We start from the raw sequence: 13,747 nt of genomic DNA, 5'->3' as shown, positions 1-13,747 counted from the left end.
CTGCCTTGCTGTAGGCAGGAATTGTTGGGGGAGAGGTGTCCCTTGTGTTCCTGTGCTTGGAGTGTCTGTCTGGATGGAGCTTCCCAAAGGCGTCTGTGCCTTGTCCTTGGTTGGATCACCCGTATGTTGGGTTTGTGTTTGTGTTTTTTTTTTTTTTTTTTTTAGGATGAGGCGGGAGTTTGTGGTAGCATGTCCTGCAAATGAAAGGACCCCCCAGCATCATGGAGTCATTGAGGTTGGGGAAGACCTCGAAGATCATGTAGCTGAACCCTTAAGCTTGTGTGCTTGTCCAGCAGTATCCCTTGCCATGAAGCCCTGAATGTAGGCGTTTCTTGAAGACCTCGAGGGATGGTAGCTCATCAAGTCCATCTTGAAGTGTGTGCAGAGAGGGCACTGCATTGTCTGTGGTGCTGTGCTTGTGTTGCTGGTTGTATTGGGCTTGTTTTTTGGTCTTTCCCCTTTGTTTTGCTCTTGGTTATTTGTGAAGCAGTAGAAGGGCAAGGAGCTCTTTCCTCTGTCATGGCGTGTAGGCGTTTGTTGTTCCTTGTGGGAAGAAGGCTGTGAAGAAAGCTGTGACTGTGTCAGGAGGCAAGAAGAAGCGTAGAACCATGGTATATGGTGAGTGTGAAGGGGCCCTCCAGGACGGTGTAGTCCAAGTCCTGGGTCCGTGCAGGAGGAGCCCAAAGTGTGTATTTCTGAGAGCCTTGTCCAAGCAGTCCTTGAGCTCCGTGAGCACCTCCCTGTGGAGCGTGTTGCAGTGCCCAGCTACGTTCTCTGTGAAGAAGCTTTTCCGAAGAGGCAGCGTGAGCCTTCCTTGTCCCAGCTCCGTGCCGTTCGCTGGGGTCCTGTGGCTGTCCCCAGAGAGCAGAGCTCAGGGCGTGCCCCTCTGCTCCCCTCGTGAGGGAGCCGCATGCCGGCATGAGGCCTGCTGTTGTTGGCTGAACAAAGTGAGGGACTTGATCCACTGCTCGCACGTCTTGCCCTCTGGACCTCTGCAGGTCTCCGTTTCCCTCGTTTGGAAGTTCTCCAATAGCTTTATGCCCTTGTTTTGTGGTACCCAGAAGTGCAGAGGGTGCTCGAGGTGAGGCTGGCCCAGAGCAGAGTGGGACAATGCCTTCCCTGGCTGGGCCTGGGGCTGCCTAGGAAATGGCTGGCCCTTTTGTCTGCCAGGGCATGCTGCTGGCTCCTCTTGCACTTGGTGTTGACCCAAAGGCTGAGATGTGTTTCTGTGGGGCCGCTGTCCGGCCTGTGTTCCCCCCGTGTGCCCGTGAAGGCAGGGTTGCCCCGTCCCTGGTGCAGCCCAACGCAGCGCTTGGTCTTGGTGCCCGTGAGGTGGTTGGTGAGTGCCCAGCCCTCTGGTTTGCCAAGAGGTGCGTGCGAGGGCTCTGTGTCCTCGCGGGAGTGCGTGCCTCCTGCGAGTGTAGTGTTGTTGGCTAAGTCACTCGTTCTGCCTTTGAGTCCTGCATCCAGGTTGTTCATGAAGGCACTTGAGAGAGCCGTCCCTGAAATGTCGGCCTAGGGCATCCCGTTAGTGACTGGCTGCCAGCCTGCTGTAAGGCCGTTTAGCGTAAGCCTCTGAGGCCGCCTTGTCTGGTGGTTGCTGTCCTCTCGTCCTGTGTACTCGTGGAGCAGTTTGCTGTCCGTTTTGTCCGGAAGGGTACTGTGAGAGGAAGTCTGGAAAGCTCTGCTGAAGTGAGTGACACAGTCACAGAATGTGAGGGATAGAAGGGACCTTGACCGATCATCTAGTCTGTTCCCGCTGCCGGAGCAGGAAGACTTGAGATCACGTCGCACAGGAGCGCCTCCAGGCAGGTTGTGAATGTCTCCAGAGAAGGGGACTCCACAGCTCCCGTGGTCAGCCTGTTCCAGTGTTCTGCGAGCCTCACCGTGGAGAAGTTTTGTCTCATATTGACACGGAACGTGAGGTGTAATCTGAATATTCCAGCTTGCACCCGTTGCTCCTTGTCCTATGTGTGGATGTCACAGAGAAGAGCCTGGCTCCATCCTCCTGACACTTGTCCTTCCCGCATTGACAAAGACGAATAAGGTCAGCCCTGAGTGTGCTCCTCTCCAAGCTGAAGAGAGCGAGCTGCCTCAGCCGTTTTTGGTAAGGGAGATGCTCCACTCCCTTCACGGTCCTCGTGGCTCTGTGCTGGACTCTCTCAAGCAGTTCCCTGTCCTTAGTTGAAGTAAGGGTCTGAGAACTGGAGAGAATATTCCAGATGTGTTCTGAGCAGCAGGGCAGAGTAGAGGGGGAGGAGAGCCTCTCTCAACCTGATAAGCACAGCCCTTGTAATACGCCCCAGGATGCCTTTGGCCTTGTTGGCCACAAGCACACAACCCCAAGCTGGCTGGTGGTCATCGTGCTGTCCAGCAGGACCCGCGGGTCCGTTTCCCTTCGCTGCTCTCCAGCACGACAGTCCCCAAGTTCTGGTGGTGTGTGGAGCTGTGCTTGCCCAGCTGCAGGACTGTCCACCTGCCCTTGTTCTATTTCATTAAATTTCTCCCCAGCAAGGTGAAAAGATGAGGTTGGGTGGTGTGCCTTGGTGAGGGATGTGCGTAATGTTGTCCTGAGAGGAGAAGCTTGAGTGAAAGAGGAGATTCGTGTCGTGCGGCCGTGTTGGCTGTGAGCAGTGAGTGTGTCGTGCCCGCGAGCGTGCCGTGTGCCTGGCCAGGCGCGAAGGCCACGTTGCTCCCTGGCCGTGTGGGTCGGGGTAGGAGAGCGGGCAGCGGGCTGTGGAGGGGCTTGTTGTCTGAGGAGCGGAGCGCTGGGTTTTGGGTGTTGTTGGTGAGGGCGTCAGTGGCGTTGGCGGAGGGAGAGGTTTGCGGTCGCTGAAGCTGCGGAGGTTGTAGGAGAGGAGGAGAGCGAGAGCGAGCTGTGCCTGCTGTGCTGACGGAGGCTGGGAGAAGGAGAGAGGTGCTGAGTGTGTGGGGGTGGTGGCTGCGAGGGCGTGGGGGGAGAGAGAGAGGGAGAGGGCGTGTTGGCAGAGGTGTCCCGGTCTGGGCCGGGCCGGGAGAGGAGTGAGCGAGAGGAGTTTGGTTGGTGGGGTTCTCCCGAGACGGTTGAGTGGAAGTGCCTGAGCACTCGAGGGCTAAGCAGAAGCGTAAGGCTGGAGCTGAGGGCATTGTCCAGATGCCCCCGGGCCAGAGAGAGGGCTGCCGTAGGACTGGGCAGGTTCTTAGAAAAGGTCTTTATTTGGTTTGCATAAATAGTTACTAATAAATAGATGAGAATCATGGTTGAAATAAATAGTTAAATAAGGAGGGGGTGGGTGGTGGTGGCCACTGGGCTCTGGTCAGTTCTTGTCAGCGTCCCTGTGTGGTGGGCGAAGGGAGGCATGAGGGCAGAGGTTTGCGTGTGGGGCTCCTCTTAGCGCATGGTGCGGGTGAGGCGGTGGATGCGCTGGAAGCAGGCGTGAGCCTCGAGGCGGACGTGGTCCCATGCGCAGGGGCTGTAGGTGTGGTTCTGGAGGAAGTGTTGGATGCAGCCGAAGTACTTGTTGATGCTGAGGTGAAGGTTGCGGGGCCCTCGCCTGTGGAGGCGCGTGGCGTCGGCTGGGAAGCATCGCTCGAGGTGGTGGATGTGGTGCTGGAGCTGGTTGAGGAGGTCGTGGCGTGCGGTGTGGAGCCAGTGCGCGGGGGTGCTGGGGCTGCTGAGGGTGTCGAAGAGGTGTTGGAGGAGGTGGAGGGCGGTGTGTGCGGCTTGCTGCGTGTCGTTGGTGTCCAGGAGGGTGTCCGGGAAGGAGCAAGGCGCGTGTTGCTGCGGGCAGGGCTGTGTGGGGCTGGGAGCCATGTCGCGGAGGAGCTGGAGGCTGTCCCAGGTGAAGGTGCTGTCGTGGAGGCGCAGGGGGCTGCAGGAGAAGGCGTTGGCGGGAGGCGTGAGGAGGAGCAGGAGGGCCAGGAGGGCGCTGTAGATGGCTGGTGGTGGTGGGGCTGATGGCCCAGGCATGGTGGCTCTTGGGTTGTGCTGGGCAAGAGCCTGTTGGGGCTGGGTGGTGTTGGTGCTCGGGGTGCTGCTGGGTGTCGAGCTTTATGCAGTGCTGCATCTTCCTTTCCCTTCATCACTTTCAGGTCTTCGAGGTTGTGGTTTCAGTTTTGGCTGTGGTTTTCAGTTTGGCTTGGTTGTGGTTTGAGGGGAAGTGCGTTGTTGGGGTTGCCCTGAGCGCGGTGCGCGAGCTGTAGGTCCTTGGCTCGTGTTTTTGTTGACATGGTGGGTACTCTGTCCTTAGTGTTTGTGTGGGGGATGTGAAAGTGTTGGGGAGAGGGTGCTGGTGCAGCTGTGCTGCGGATGTGCTTTTCTTAGTGTTTCCCTTTTGGCCTTGAGGGAGAGTAGTTGAGCGTTGGCCAAGAGTGCTCTTCCTTCCGAGGTGCACTTTCCCTATGTCATGGCCTAGTGTGAGGTTTGGGTTTTTTCTTCTTGGTCTTCTTTTGCCCGCGTGTTCCGTTTTTCCTTTCAGCTCAGTTGTTCATTGCAGGTTTCGATGTGTTTCTGGAGTCAGGGGTGTTGTGATCTGCTTGGTGCAAGATCTGCCTTGCTGTAGGCAGGAATTGTTGGGGGAGAGGTGTCCCTTGTGTTCCTGTGCTTGGAGTGTCTGTCTGGATGGAGCTTCCCAAAGGCGTCTGTGCCTTGTCCTTGGTTGGATCACCCGTATGTTGGGTTTGTGTTTGTGTTTTTTTTTTTTTTTTTTTTAGGATGAGGCGGGAGTTTGTGGTAGCATGTCCTGCAAATGAAAGGACCCCCCAGCATCATGGAGTCATTGAGGTTGGGGAAGACCTCGAAGATCATGTAGCTGAACCCTTAAGCTTGTGTGCTTGTCCAGCAGTATCCCTTGCCATGAAGCCCTGAATGTAGGCGTTTCTTGAAGACCTCGAGGGATGGTAGCTCATCAAGTCCATCTTGAAGTGTGTGCAGAGAGGGCACTGCATTGTCTGTGGTGCTGTGCTTGTGTTGCTGGTTGTATTGGGCTTGTTTTTTGGTCTTTCCCCTTTGTTTTGCTCTTGGTTATTTGTGAAGCAGTAGAAGGGCAAGGAGCTCTTTCCTCTGTCATGGCGTGTAGGCGTTTGTTGTTCCTTGTGGGAAGAAGGCTGTGAAGAAAGCTGTGACTGTGTCAGGAGGCAAGAAGAAGCGTAGAACCATGGTATATGGTGAGTGTGAAGGGGCCCTCCAGGACGGTGTAGTCCAAGTCCTGGGTCCGTGCAGGAGGAGCCCAAAGTGTGTATTTCTGAGAGCCTTGTCCAAGCAGTCCTTGAGCTCCGTGAGCACCTCCCTGTGGAGCGTGTTGCAGTGCCCAGCTACGTTCTCTGTGAAGAAGCTTTTCCGAAGAGGCAGCGTGAGCCTTCCTTGTCCCAGCTCCGTGCCGTTCGCTGGGGTCCTGTGGCTGTCCCCAGAGAGCAGAGCTCAGGGCGTGCCCCTCTGCTCCCCTCGTGAGGGAGCCGCATGCCGGCATGAGGCCTGCTGTTGTTGGCTGAACAAAGTGAGGGACTTGATCCACTGCTCGCACGTCTTGCCCTCTGGACCTCTGCAGGTCTCCGTTTCCCTCGTTTGGAAGTTCTCCAATAGCTTTATGCCCTTGTTTTGTGGTACCCAGAAGTGCAGAGGGTGCTCGAGGTGAGGCTGGCCCAGAGCAGAGTGGGACAATGCCTTCCCTGGCTGGGCCTGGGGCTGCCTAGGAAATGGCTGGCCCTTTTGTCTGCCAGGGCATGCTGCTGGCTCCTCTTGCACTTGGTGTTGACCCAAAGGCTGAGATGTGTTTCTGTGGGGCCGCTGTCCGGCCTGTGTTCCCCCCGTGTGCCCGTGAAGGCAGGGTTGCCCCGTCCCTGGTGCAGCCCAACGCAGCGCTTGGTCTTGGTGCCCGTGAGGTGGTTGGTGAGTGCCCAGCCCTCTGGTTTGCCAAGAGGTGCGTGCGAGGGCTCTGTGTCCTCGCGGGAGTGCGTGCCTCCTGCGAGTGTAGTGTTGTTGGCTAAGTCACTCGTTCTGCCTTTGAGTCCTGCATCCAGGTTGTTCATGAAGGCACTTGAGAGAGCCGTCCCTGAAATGTCGGCCTAGGGCATCCCGTTAGTGACTGGCTGCCAGCCTGCTGTAAGGCCGTTTAGCGTAAGCCTCTGAGGCCGCCTTGTCTGGTGGTTGCTGTCCTCTCGTCCTGTGTACTCGTGGAGCAGTTTGCTGTCCGTTTTGTCCGGAAGGGTACTGTGAGAGGAAGTCTGGAAAGCTCTGCTGAAGTGAGTGACACAGTCACAGAATGTGAGGGATAGAAGGGACCTTGACCGATCATCTAGTCTGTTCCCGCTGCCGGAGCAGGAAGACTTGAGATCACGTCGCACAGGAGCGCCTCCAGGCAGGTTGTGAATGTCTCCAGAGAAGGGGACTCCACAGCTCCCGTGGTCAGCCTGTTCCAGTGTTCTGCGAGCCTCACCGTGGAGAAGTTTTGTCTCATATTGACACGGAACGTGAGGTGTAATCTGAATATTCCAGCTTGCACCCGTTGCTCCTTGTCCTATGTGTGGATGTCACAGAGAAGAGCCTGGCTCCATCCTCCTGACACTTGTCCTTCCCGCATTGACAAAGACGAATAAGGTCAGCCCTGAGTGTGCTCCTCTCCAAGCTGAAGAGAGCGAGCTGCCTCAGCCGTTTTTGGTAAGGGAGATGCTCCACTCCCTTCACGGTCCTCGTGGCTCTGTGCTGGACTCTCTCAAGCAGTTCCCTGTCCTTAGTTGAAGTAAGGGTCTGAGAACTGGAGAGAATATTCCAGATGTGTTCTGAGCAGCAGGGCAGAGTAGAGGGGGAGGAGAGCCTCTCTCAACCTGATAAGCACAGCCCTTGTAATACGCCCCAGGATGCCTTTGGCCTTGTTGGCCACAAGCACACAACCCCAAGCTGGCTGGTGGTCATCGTGCTGTCCAGCAGGACCCGCGGGTCCGTTTCCCCTTCGCTGCTCTCCAGCACGACAGTCCCCAAGTTCTGGTGGTGTGTGGAGCTGTGCTTGCCCAGCTGCAGGACTGTCCACCTGCCCTTGTTCTATTTCATTAAATTTCTCCCCAGCAAGGTGAAAAGATGAGGTTGGGTGGTGTGCCTTGGTGAGGGATGTGCGTAATGTTGTCCTGAGAGGAGAAGCTTGAGTGAAAGAGGAGATTCGTGTCGTGCGGCCGTGTTGGCTGTGAGCAGTGAGTGTGTCGTGCCCGCGAGCGTGCCGTGTGCCTGGCCAGGCGCGAAGGCCACGTTGCTCCCTGGCCGTGTGGGTCGGGGTAGGAGAGCGGGCAGCGGGCTGTGGAGGGGCTTGTTGTCTGAGGAGCGGAGCGCTGGGTTTTGGGTGTTGTTGGTGAGGGCGTCAGTGGCGTTGGCGGAGGGAGAGGTTTGCGGTCGCTGAAGCTGCGGAGGTTGTAGGAGAGGAGGAGAGCGAGAGCGAGCTGTGCCTGCTGTGCTGACGGAGGCTGGGAGAAGGAGAGAGGTGCTGAGTGTGTGGGGGTGGTGGCTGCGAGGGCGTGGGGGGAGAGAGAGAGGGAGAGGGCGTGTTGGCAGAGGTGTCCCGGTCTGGGCCGGGCCGGGAGAGGAGTGAGCGAGAGGAGTTTGGTTGGTGGGGTTCTCCCGAGACGGTTGAGTGGAAGTGCCTGAGCACTCGAGGGCTAAGCAGAAGCGTAAGGCTGGAGCTGAGGGCATTGTCCAGATGCCCCCGGGCCAGAGAGAGGGCTGCCGTAGGACTGGGCAGGTTCTTAGAAAAGGTCTTTATTTGGTTTGCATAAATAGTTACTAATAAATAGATGAGAATCATGGTTGAAATAAATAGTTAAATAAGGAGGGGGTGGGTGGTGGTGGCCACTGGGCTCTGGTCAGTTCTTGTCAGCGTCCCTGTGTGGTGGGCGAAGGGAGGCATGAGGGCAGAGGTTTGCGTGTGGGGCTCCTCTTAGCGCATGGTGCGGGTGAGGCGGTGGATGCGCTGGAAGCAGGCGTGAGCCTCGAGGCGGACGTGGTCCCATGCGCAGGGGCTGTAGGTGTGGTTCTGGAGGAAGTGTTGGATGCAGCCGAAGTACTTGTTGATGCTGAGGTGAAGGTTGCGGGGCCCTCGCCTGTGGAGGCGCGTGGCGTCGGCTGGGAAGCATCGCTCGAGGTGGTGGATGTGGTGCTGGAGCTGGTTGAGGAGGTCGTGGCGTGCGGTGTGGAGCCAGTGCGCGGGGGTGCTGGGGCTGCTGAGGGTGTCGAAGAGGTGTTGGAGGAGGTGGAGGGCGGTGTGTGCGGCTTGCTGCGTGTCGTTGGTGTCCAGGAGGGTGTCCGGGAAGGAGCAAGGCGCGTGTTGCTGCGGGCAGGGCTGTGTGGGGCTGGGAGCCATGTCGCGGAGGAGCTGGAGGCTGTCCCAGGTGAAGGTGCTGTCGTGGAGGCGCAGGGGGCTGCAGGAGAAGGCGTTGGCGGGAGGCGTGAGGAGGAGCAGGAGGGCCAGGAGGGCGCTGTAGATGGCTGGTGGTGGTGGGGCTGATGGCCCAGGCATGGTGGCTCTTGGGTTGTGCTGGGCAAGAGCCTGTTGGGGCTGGGTGGTGTTGGTGCTCGGGGTGCTGCTGGGTGTCGAGCTTTATGCAGTGCTGCATCTTCCTTTCCCTTCATCACTTTCAGGTCTTCGAGGTTGTGGTTTCAGTTTTGGCTGTGGTTTTCAGTTTGGCTTGGTTGTGGTTTGAGGGGAAGTGCGTTGTTGGGGTTGCCCTGAGCACGGTGCGCGAGCTGTAGGTCCTTGGCTCGTGTTTTTGTTGACATGGTGGGTACTCTGTCCTTAGTGTTTGTGTGGGGGATGTGAAAGTGTTGGGGAGAGGGTGCTGGTGCAGCTGTGCTGCGGATGTGCTTTTCTTAGTGTTTCCCTTTTGGCCTTGAGGGAGAGTAGTTGAGCGTTGGCCAAGAGTGCTCTTCCTTCCGAGGTGCACTTTCCCTATGTCATGGCCTAGTGTGAGGTTTGGGTTTTTTCTTCTTGGTCTTCTTTTGCCCACGTGTTCCGTTTTTCCTTTCAGCTCAGTTGTTCATTGCAGGTTTCGATGTGTTTCTGGAGTCAGGGGTGTTGTGATCTGCTTGGTGCAAGATCTGCCTTGCTGTAGGCAGGAATTGTTGGGGGAGAGGTGTCCCTTGTGTTCCTGTGCTTGGAGTGTCTGTCTGGATGGAGCTTCCCAAAGGCGTCTGTGCCTTGTCCTTGGTTGGATCACCCGTATGTTGGGTTTGTGTTTGTGTTTTTTTTTTTTTTTTTTTTTAGGATGAGGCGGGAGTTTGTGGTAGCATGTCCTGCAAATGAAAGGACCCCCCAGCATCATGGAGTCATTGAGGTTGGGGAAGACCTCGAAGATCATGTAGCTGAACCCTTAAGCTTGTGTGCTTGTCCAGCAGTATCCCTTGCCATGAAGCCCTGAATGTAGGCGTTTCTTGAAGACCTCGAGGGATGGTAGCTCATCAAGTCCATCTTGAAGTGTGTGCAGAGAGGGCACTGCATTGTCTGTGGTGCTGTGCTTGTGTTGCTGGTTGTATTGGGCTTGTTTTTTGGTCTTTCCCCTTTGTTTTGCTCTTGGTTATTTGTGAAGCAGTAGAAGGGCAAGGAGCTCTTTCCTCTGTCATGGCGTGTAGGCGTTTGTTGTTCCTTGTGGGAAGAAGGCTGTGAAGAAAGCTGTGACTGTGTCAGGAGGCAAGAAGAAGCGTAGAACCATGGTATATGGTGAGTGTGAAGGGGCCCTCCAGGACGGTGTAGTCCAAGTCCTGGGTCCGTGCAGGAGGAGCCCAAAGTGTGTATTTCTGAGAGCCTTGTCCAAGCAGTCCTTGAGCTCCGTGAGCACCTCCCTGTGGAGCGTGTTGCAGTGCCCAGCTACGTTCTCTGTGAAGAAGCTTTTCCGAAGAGGCAGCGTGAGCCTTCCTTGTCCCAGCTCCGTGCCGTTCGCTGGGGTCCTGTGGCTGTCCCCAGAGAGCAGAGCTCAGGGCGTGCCCCTCTGCTCCCCTCGTGAGGGAGCCGCATGCCGGCATGAGGCCTGCTGTTGTTGGCTGAACAAAGTGAGGGACTTGATCCACTGCTCGCACGTCTTGCCCTCTGGACCTCTGCAGGTCTCCGTTTCCCTCGTTTGGAAGTTCTCCAATAGCTTTATGCCCTTGTTTTGTGGTACCCAGAAGTGCAGAGGGTGCTCGAGGTGAGGCTGGCCCAGAGCAGAGTGGGACAATGCCTTCCCTGGCTGGGCCTGGGGCTGCCTAGGAAATGGCTGGCCCTTTTGTCTGCCAGGGCATGCTGCTGGCTCCTCTTGCACTTGGTGTTGACCCAAAGGCTGAGATGTGTTTCTGTGGGGCCGCTGTCCGGCCTGTGTTCCCCCCGTGTGCCCGTGAAGGCAGGGTTGCCCCGTCCCTGGTGCAGCCCAACGCAGCGCTTGGTCTTGGTGCCCGTGAGGTGGTTGGTGAGTGCCCAGCCCTCTGGTTTGCCAAGAGGTGCGTGCGAGGGCTCTGTGTCCTCGCGGGAGTGCGTGCCTCCTGCGAGTGTAGTGTTGTTGGCTAAGTCACTCGTTCTGCCTTTGAGTCCTGCATCCAGGTTGTTCATGAAGGCACTTGAGAGAGCCGTCCCTGAAATGTCGGCCTAGGGCATCCCGTTAGTGACTGGCTGCCAGCCTGCTGTAAGGCCGTTTAGCGTAAGCCTCTGAGGCCGCCTTGTCTGGTGGTTGCTGTCCTCTCGTCCTGTGTACTCGTGGAGCAGTTTGCTGTCCGTTTTGTCCGGAAGGGTACTGTGAGAGGAAGTCTGGAAAGCTCTGCTGAAGTGAGTGACACAGTCACAGAATGTGAGGGATAGAAGGGACCTTGACCGATCATCTAGTCTGTTCCCGCTGCCGGAGCAGGAAGACTGAGATCACGTCGCACAGGAGCGCCTCCAGGCAGGTTGTGAATGTCTCCAGAGAAGGGGACTCCACAGCTCCCGTGGTCAGCCTGTTCCAGTGTTCTGCGAGCCTCACCGTGGAGAAGTTTTGTCTCATATTGACACGGAACGTGAGGTGTAATCTGAATATTCCAGCTTGCACCCGTTGCTCCTTGTCCTATGTGTGGATGTCACAGAGAAGAGCCTGGCTCCATCCTCCTGACACTTGTCCTTCCCGCATTGACAAAGACGAATAAGGTCAGCCCTGAGTGTGCTCCTCTCCAAGCTGAAGAGAGCGAGCTGCCTCAGCCGTTTTTGGTAAGGGAGATGCTCCACTCCCTTCACGGTCCTCGTGGCTCTGTGCTGGACTCTCTCAAGCAGTTCCCTGTCCTTAGTTGAAGTAAGGGTCTGAGAACTGGAGAGAATATTCCAGATGTGTTCTGAGCAGCAGGGCAGAGTAGAGGGGGAGGAGAGCCTCTCTCAACCTGATAAGCACAGCCCTTGTAATACGCCCCAGGATGCCTTTGGCCTTGTTGGCCACAAGCACACAACCCCAAGCTGGCTGGTGGTCATCGTGCTGTCCAGCAGGACCCGCGGGTCCGTTTCCCCTTCGCTGCTCTCCAGCACGACAGTCCCCAAGTTCTGGTGGTGTGTGGAGCTGTGCTTGCCCAGCTGCAGGACTGTCCACCTGCCCTTGTTCTATTTCATTAAATTTCTCCCCAGCAAGGTGAAAAGATGAGGTTGGGTGGTGTGCCTTGGTGAGGGATGTGCGTAATGTTGTCCTGAGAGGAGACGCTTGAGTGAAAGAGGAGATTCGTGTCGTGCGGCCGTGTTGGCTGTGAGCAGTGAGTGTGTCGTGCCCGCGAGCGTGCCGTGTGCCTGGCCAGGCGCGAAGGCCACGTTGCTCCCTGGCCATGTGGGTCGGGGTAGGAGAGCGGGCAGCGGGCTGTGGAGGGGCTTGTTGTCTGAGGAGCGGAGCGCTGGGTTTTGGGTGTTGTTGGTGAGGGCGTCAGTGGCGTTGGCGGAGGGAGAGGTTTGCGGTCGCTGAAGCTGCGGAGGTTGTAGGAGAGGAGGAGAGCGAGAGCGAGCTGTGCCTGCTGTGCTGACGGAGGCTGGGAGAAGGAGAGAGGTGCTGAGTGTGTGGGGGTGGTGGCTGCGAGGGCGTGGGGGGAGAGAGAGAGGGAGAGGGCGTGTTGGCAGAGGTGTCCCGGTCTGGGCCGGGCCGGGAGAGGAGTGAGCGAGAGGAGTTTGGTTGGTGGGGTTCTCCCGAGACGGTTGAGTGGAAGTGCCTGAGCACTCGAGGGCTAAGCAGAAGCGTAAGGCTGGAGCTGAGGGCATTGTCCAGATGCCCCCGGGCCAGAGAGAGGGCTGCCGTAGGACTGGGCAGGTTCTTAGAAAAGGTCTTTATTTGGTTTGCATAAATAGTTACTAATAAATAGATGAGAATCATGGTTGAAATAAATAGTTAAATAAGGAGGGGGTGGGTGGTGGTGGCCACTGGGCTCTGGTCAGTTCTTGTCAGCGTCCCTGTGTGGTGGGCGAAGGGAGGCATGAGGGCAGAGGTTTGCGTGTGGGGCTCCTCTTAGCGCATGGTGCGGGTGAGGCGGTGGATGCGCTGGAAGCAGGCGTGAGCCTCGAGGCGGACGTGGTCCCATGCGCAGGGGCTGTAGGTGTGGTTCTGGAGGAAGTGTTGGATGCAGCCGAAGTACTTGTTGATGCTGAGGTGAAGGTTGCGGGGCCCTCGCCTGTGGAGGCGCGTGGCGTCGGCTGGGAAGCATCGCTCGAGGTGGTGGATGTGGTGCTGGAGCTGGTTGAGGAGGTCGTGGCGTGCGGTGTGGAGCCAGTGCGCGGGGGTGCTGGGGCTGCTGAGGGTGTCGAAGAGGTGTTGGAGGAGGTGGAGGGCGGTGTGTGCGGCTTGCTGCGTGTCGTTGGTGTCCAGGAGGGTGTCCGGGAAGGAGCAAGGCGCGTGTTGCTGCGGGCAGGGCTGTGTGGGGCTGGGAGCCATGTCGCGGAGGAGCTGGAGGCTGTCCCAGGTGAAGGTGCTGTCGTGGAGGCGCAGGGGGCTGCAGGAGAAGGCGTTGGCGGGAGGCGTGAGGAGGAGCAGGAGGGCCAGGAGGGCGCTGTAGATGGCTGGTGGTGGTGGGGCTGATGGCCCAGGCATGGTGGCTCTTGGGTTGTGCTGGGCAAGAGCCTGTTGGGGCTGGGTGGTGTTGGTGCTCGGGGTGCTGCTGGGTGTCGAGCTTTATGCAGTGCTGCATCTTCCTTTCCCTTCATCACTTTCAGGTCTTCGAGGTTGTGGTTTCAGTTTTGGCTGTGGTTTTCAGTTTGGCTTGGTTGTGGTTTGAGGGGAAGTGCGTTGTTGGGGTTGCCCTGAGCACGGTGCGCGAGCTGTAGGTCCTTGGCTCGTGTTTTTGTTGACATGGTGGGTACTCTGTCCTTAGTGTTTGTGTGGGGGATGTGAAAGTGTTGGGGAGAGGGTGCTGGTGCAGCTGTGCTGCGGATGTGCTTTTCTTAGTGTTTCCCTTTTGGCCTTGAGGGAGAGTAGTTGAGCGTTGGCCAAGAGTGCTCTTCCTTCCGAGGTGCACTTTCCCTATGTCATGGCCTAGTGTGAGGTTTGGGTTTTTTCTTCTTGGTCTTCTTTTGCCCACGTGTTCCGTTTTTCCTTTCAGCTCAGTTGTTCATTGCAGGTTTCGATGTGTTTCTGGAGTCAGGGGTGTTGTGATCTGCTTGGTGCAAGATCTGCCTTGCTGTAGGCAGGAATTGTTGGGGGAGAGGTGTCCCTTGTGTTCCTGTGCTTGGAGTGTCTGTCTGGATGGAGCTTCCCAAAGGCGTCTGTGCCTTGTCCTTGGTTGGATCACCCGTATGTTGGGTTTGTGTTTGTGTTTTTTTTTTTTTTTTTTTAG

The 13,747-nt window shown here is 57.3% G+C and overlaps 4 protein-coding genes across 5 annotated transcripts in view; 1 reads left to right on the top strand and 3 right to left on the bottom strand.

Moving 5' to 3' along the window:
- The window catches only part of UBAP2 (ubiquitin associated protein 2), a 130,749-nt gene that overhangs the window by 76,637 nt on the left and 40,365 nt on the right, over positions 1 to 13,747 (top strand). The gene's annotated exons all lie outside the window — the stretch shown is intronic.
- LOC116500390 (interferon) lies at positions 3,333 to 3,949 on the bottom strand. Its single transcript, XM_032205333.1, has one exon. The coding sequence runs from the start codon at positions 3,947 to 3,949 to the stop codon at positions 3,371 to 3,373; it is 579 nt and encodes a 192-aa protein (XP_032061224.1). The 3' UTR covers positions 3,333 to 3,370.
- LOC116500389 (interferon) lies at positions 7,861 to 8,477 on the bottom strand. Its single transcript, XM_032205332.1, has one exon. It carries the CDS (start codon positions 8,475 to 8,477, stop codon positions 7,899 to 7,901), a length of 579 nt encoding a protein of 192 aa, XP_032061223.1. The 3' UTR covers positions 7,861 to 7,898.
- Positions 12,389 to 13,005, bottom strand: LOC116500392 (interferon). The gene has a single exon (XM_032205336.1). The coding sequence runs from the start codon at positions 13,003 to 13,005 to the stop codon at positions 12,427 to 12,429; it is 579 nt and encodes a 192-aa protein (XP_032061227.1). The 3' UTR covers positions 12,389 to 12,426.

Source organism: Aythya fuligula, chromosome Z (genome assembly GCF_009819795.1).
Source record: "Aythya fuligula isolate bAytFul2 chromosome Z, bAytFul2.pri, whole genome shotgun sequence".
In the NCBI taxonomy this organism is placed as follows: domain Eukaryota; kingdom Metazoa; phylum Chordata; class Aves; order Anseriformes; family Anatidae; genus Aythya; species Aythya fuligula.
This window is presented reverse-complemented; position numbering and strand designations above follow the sequence as displayed.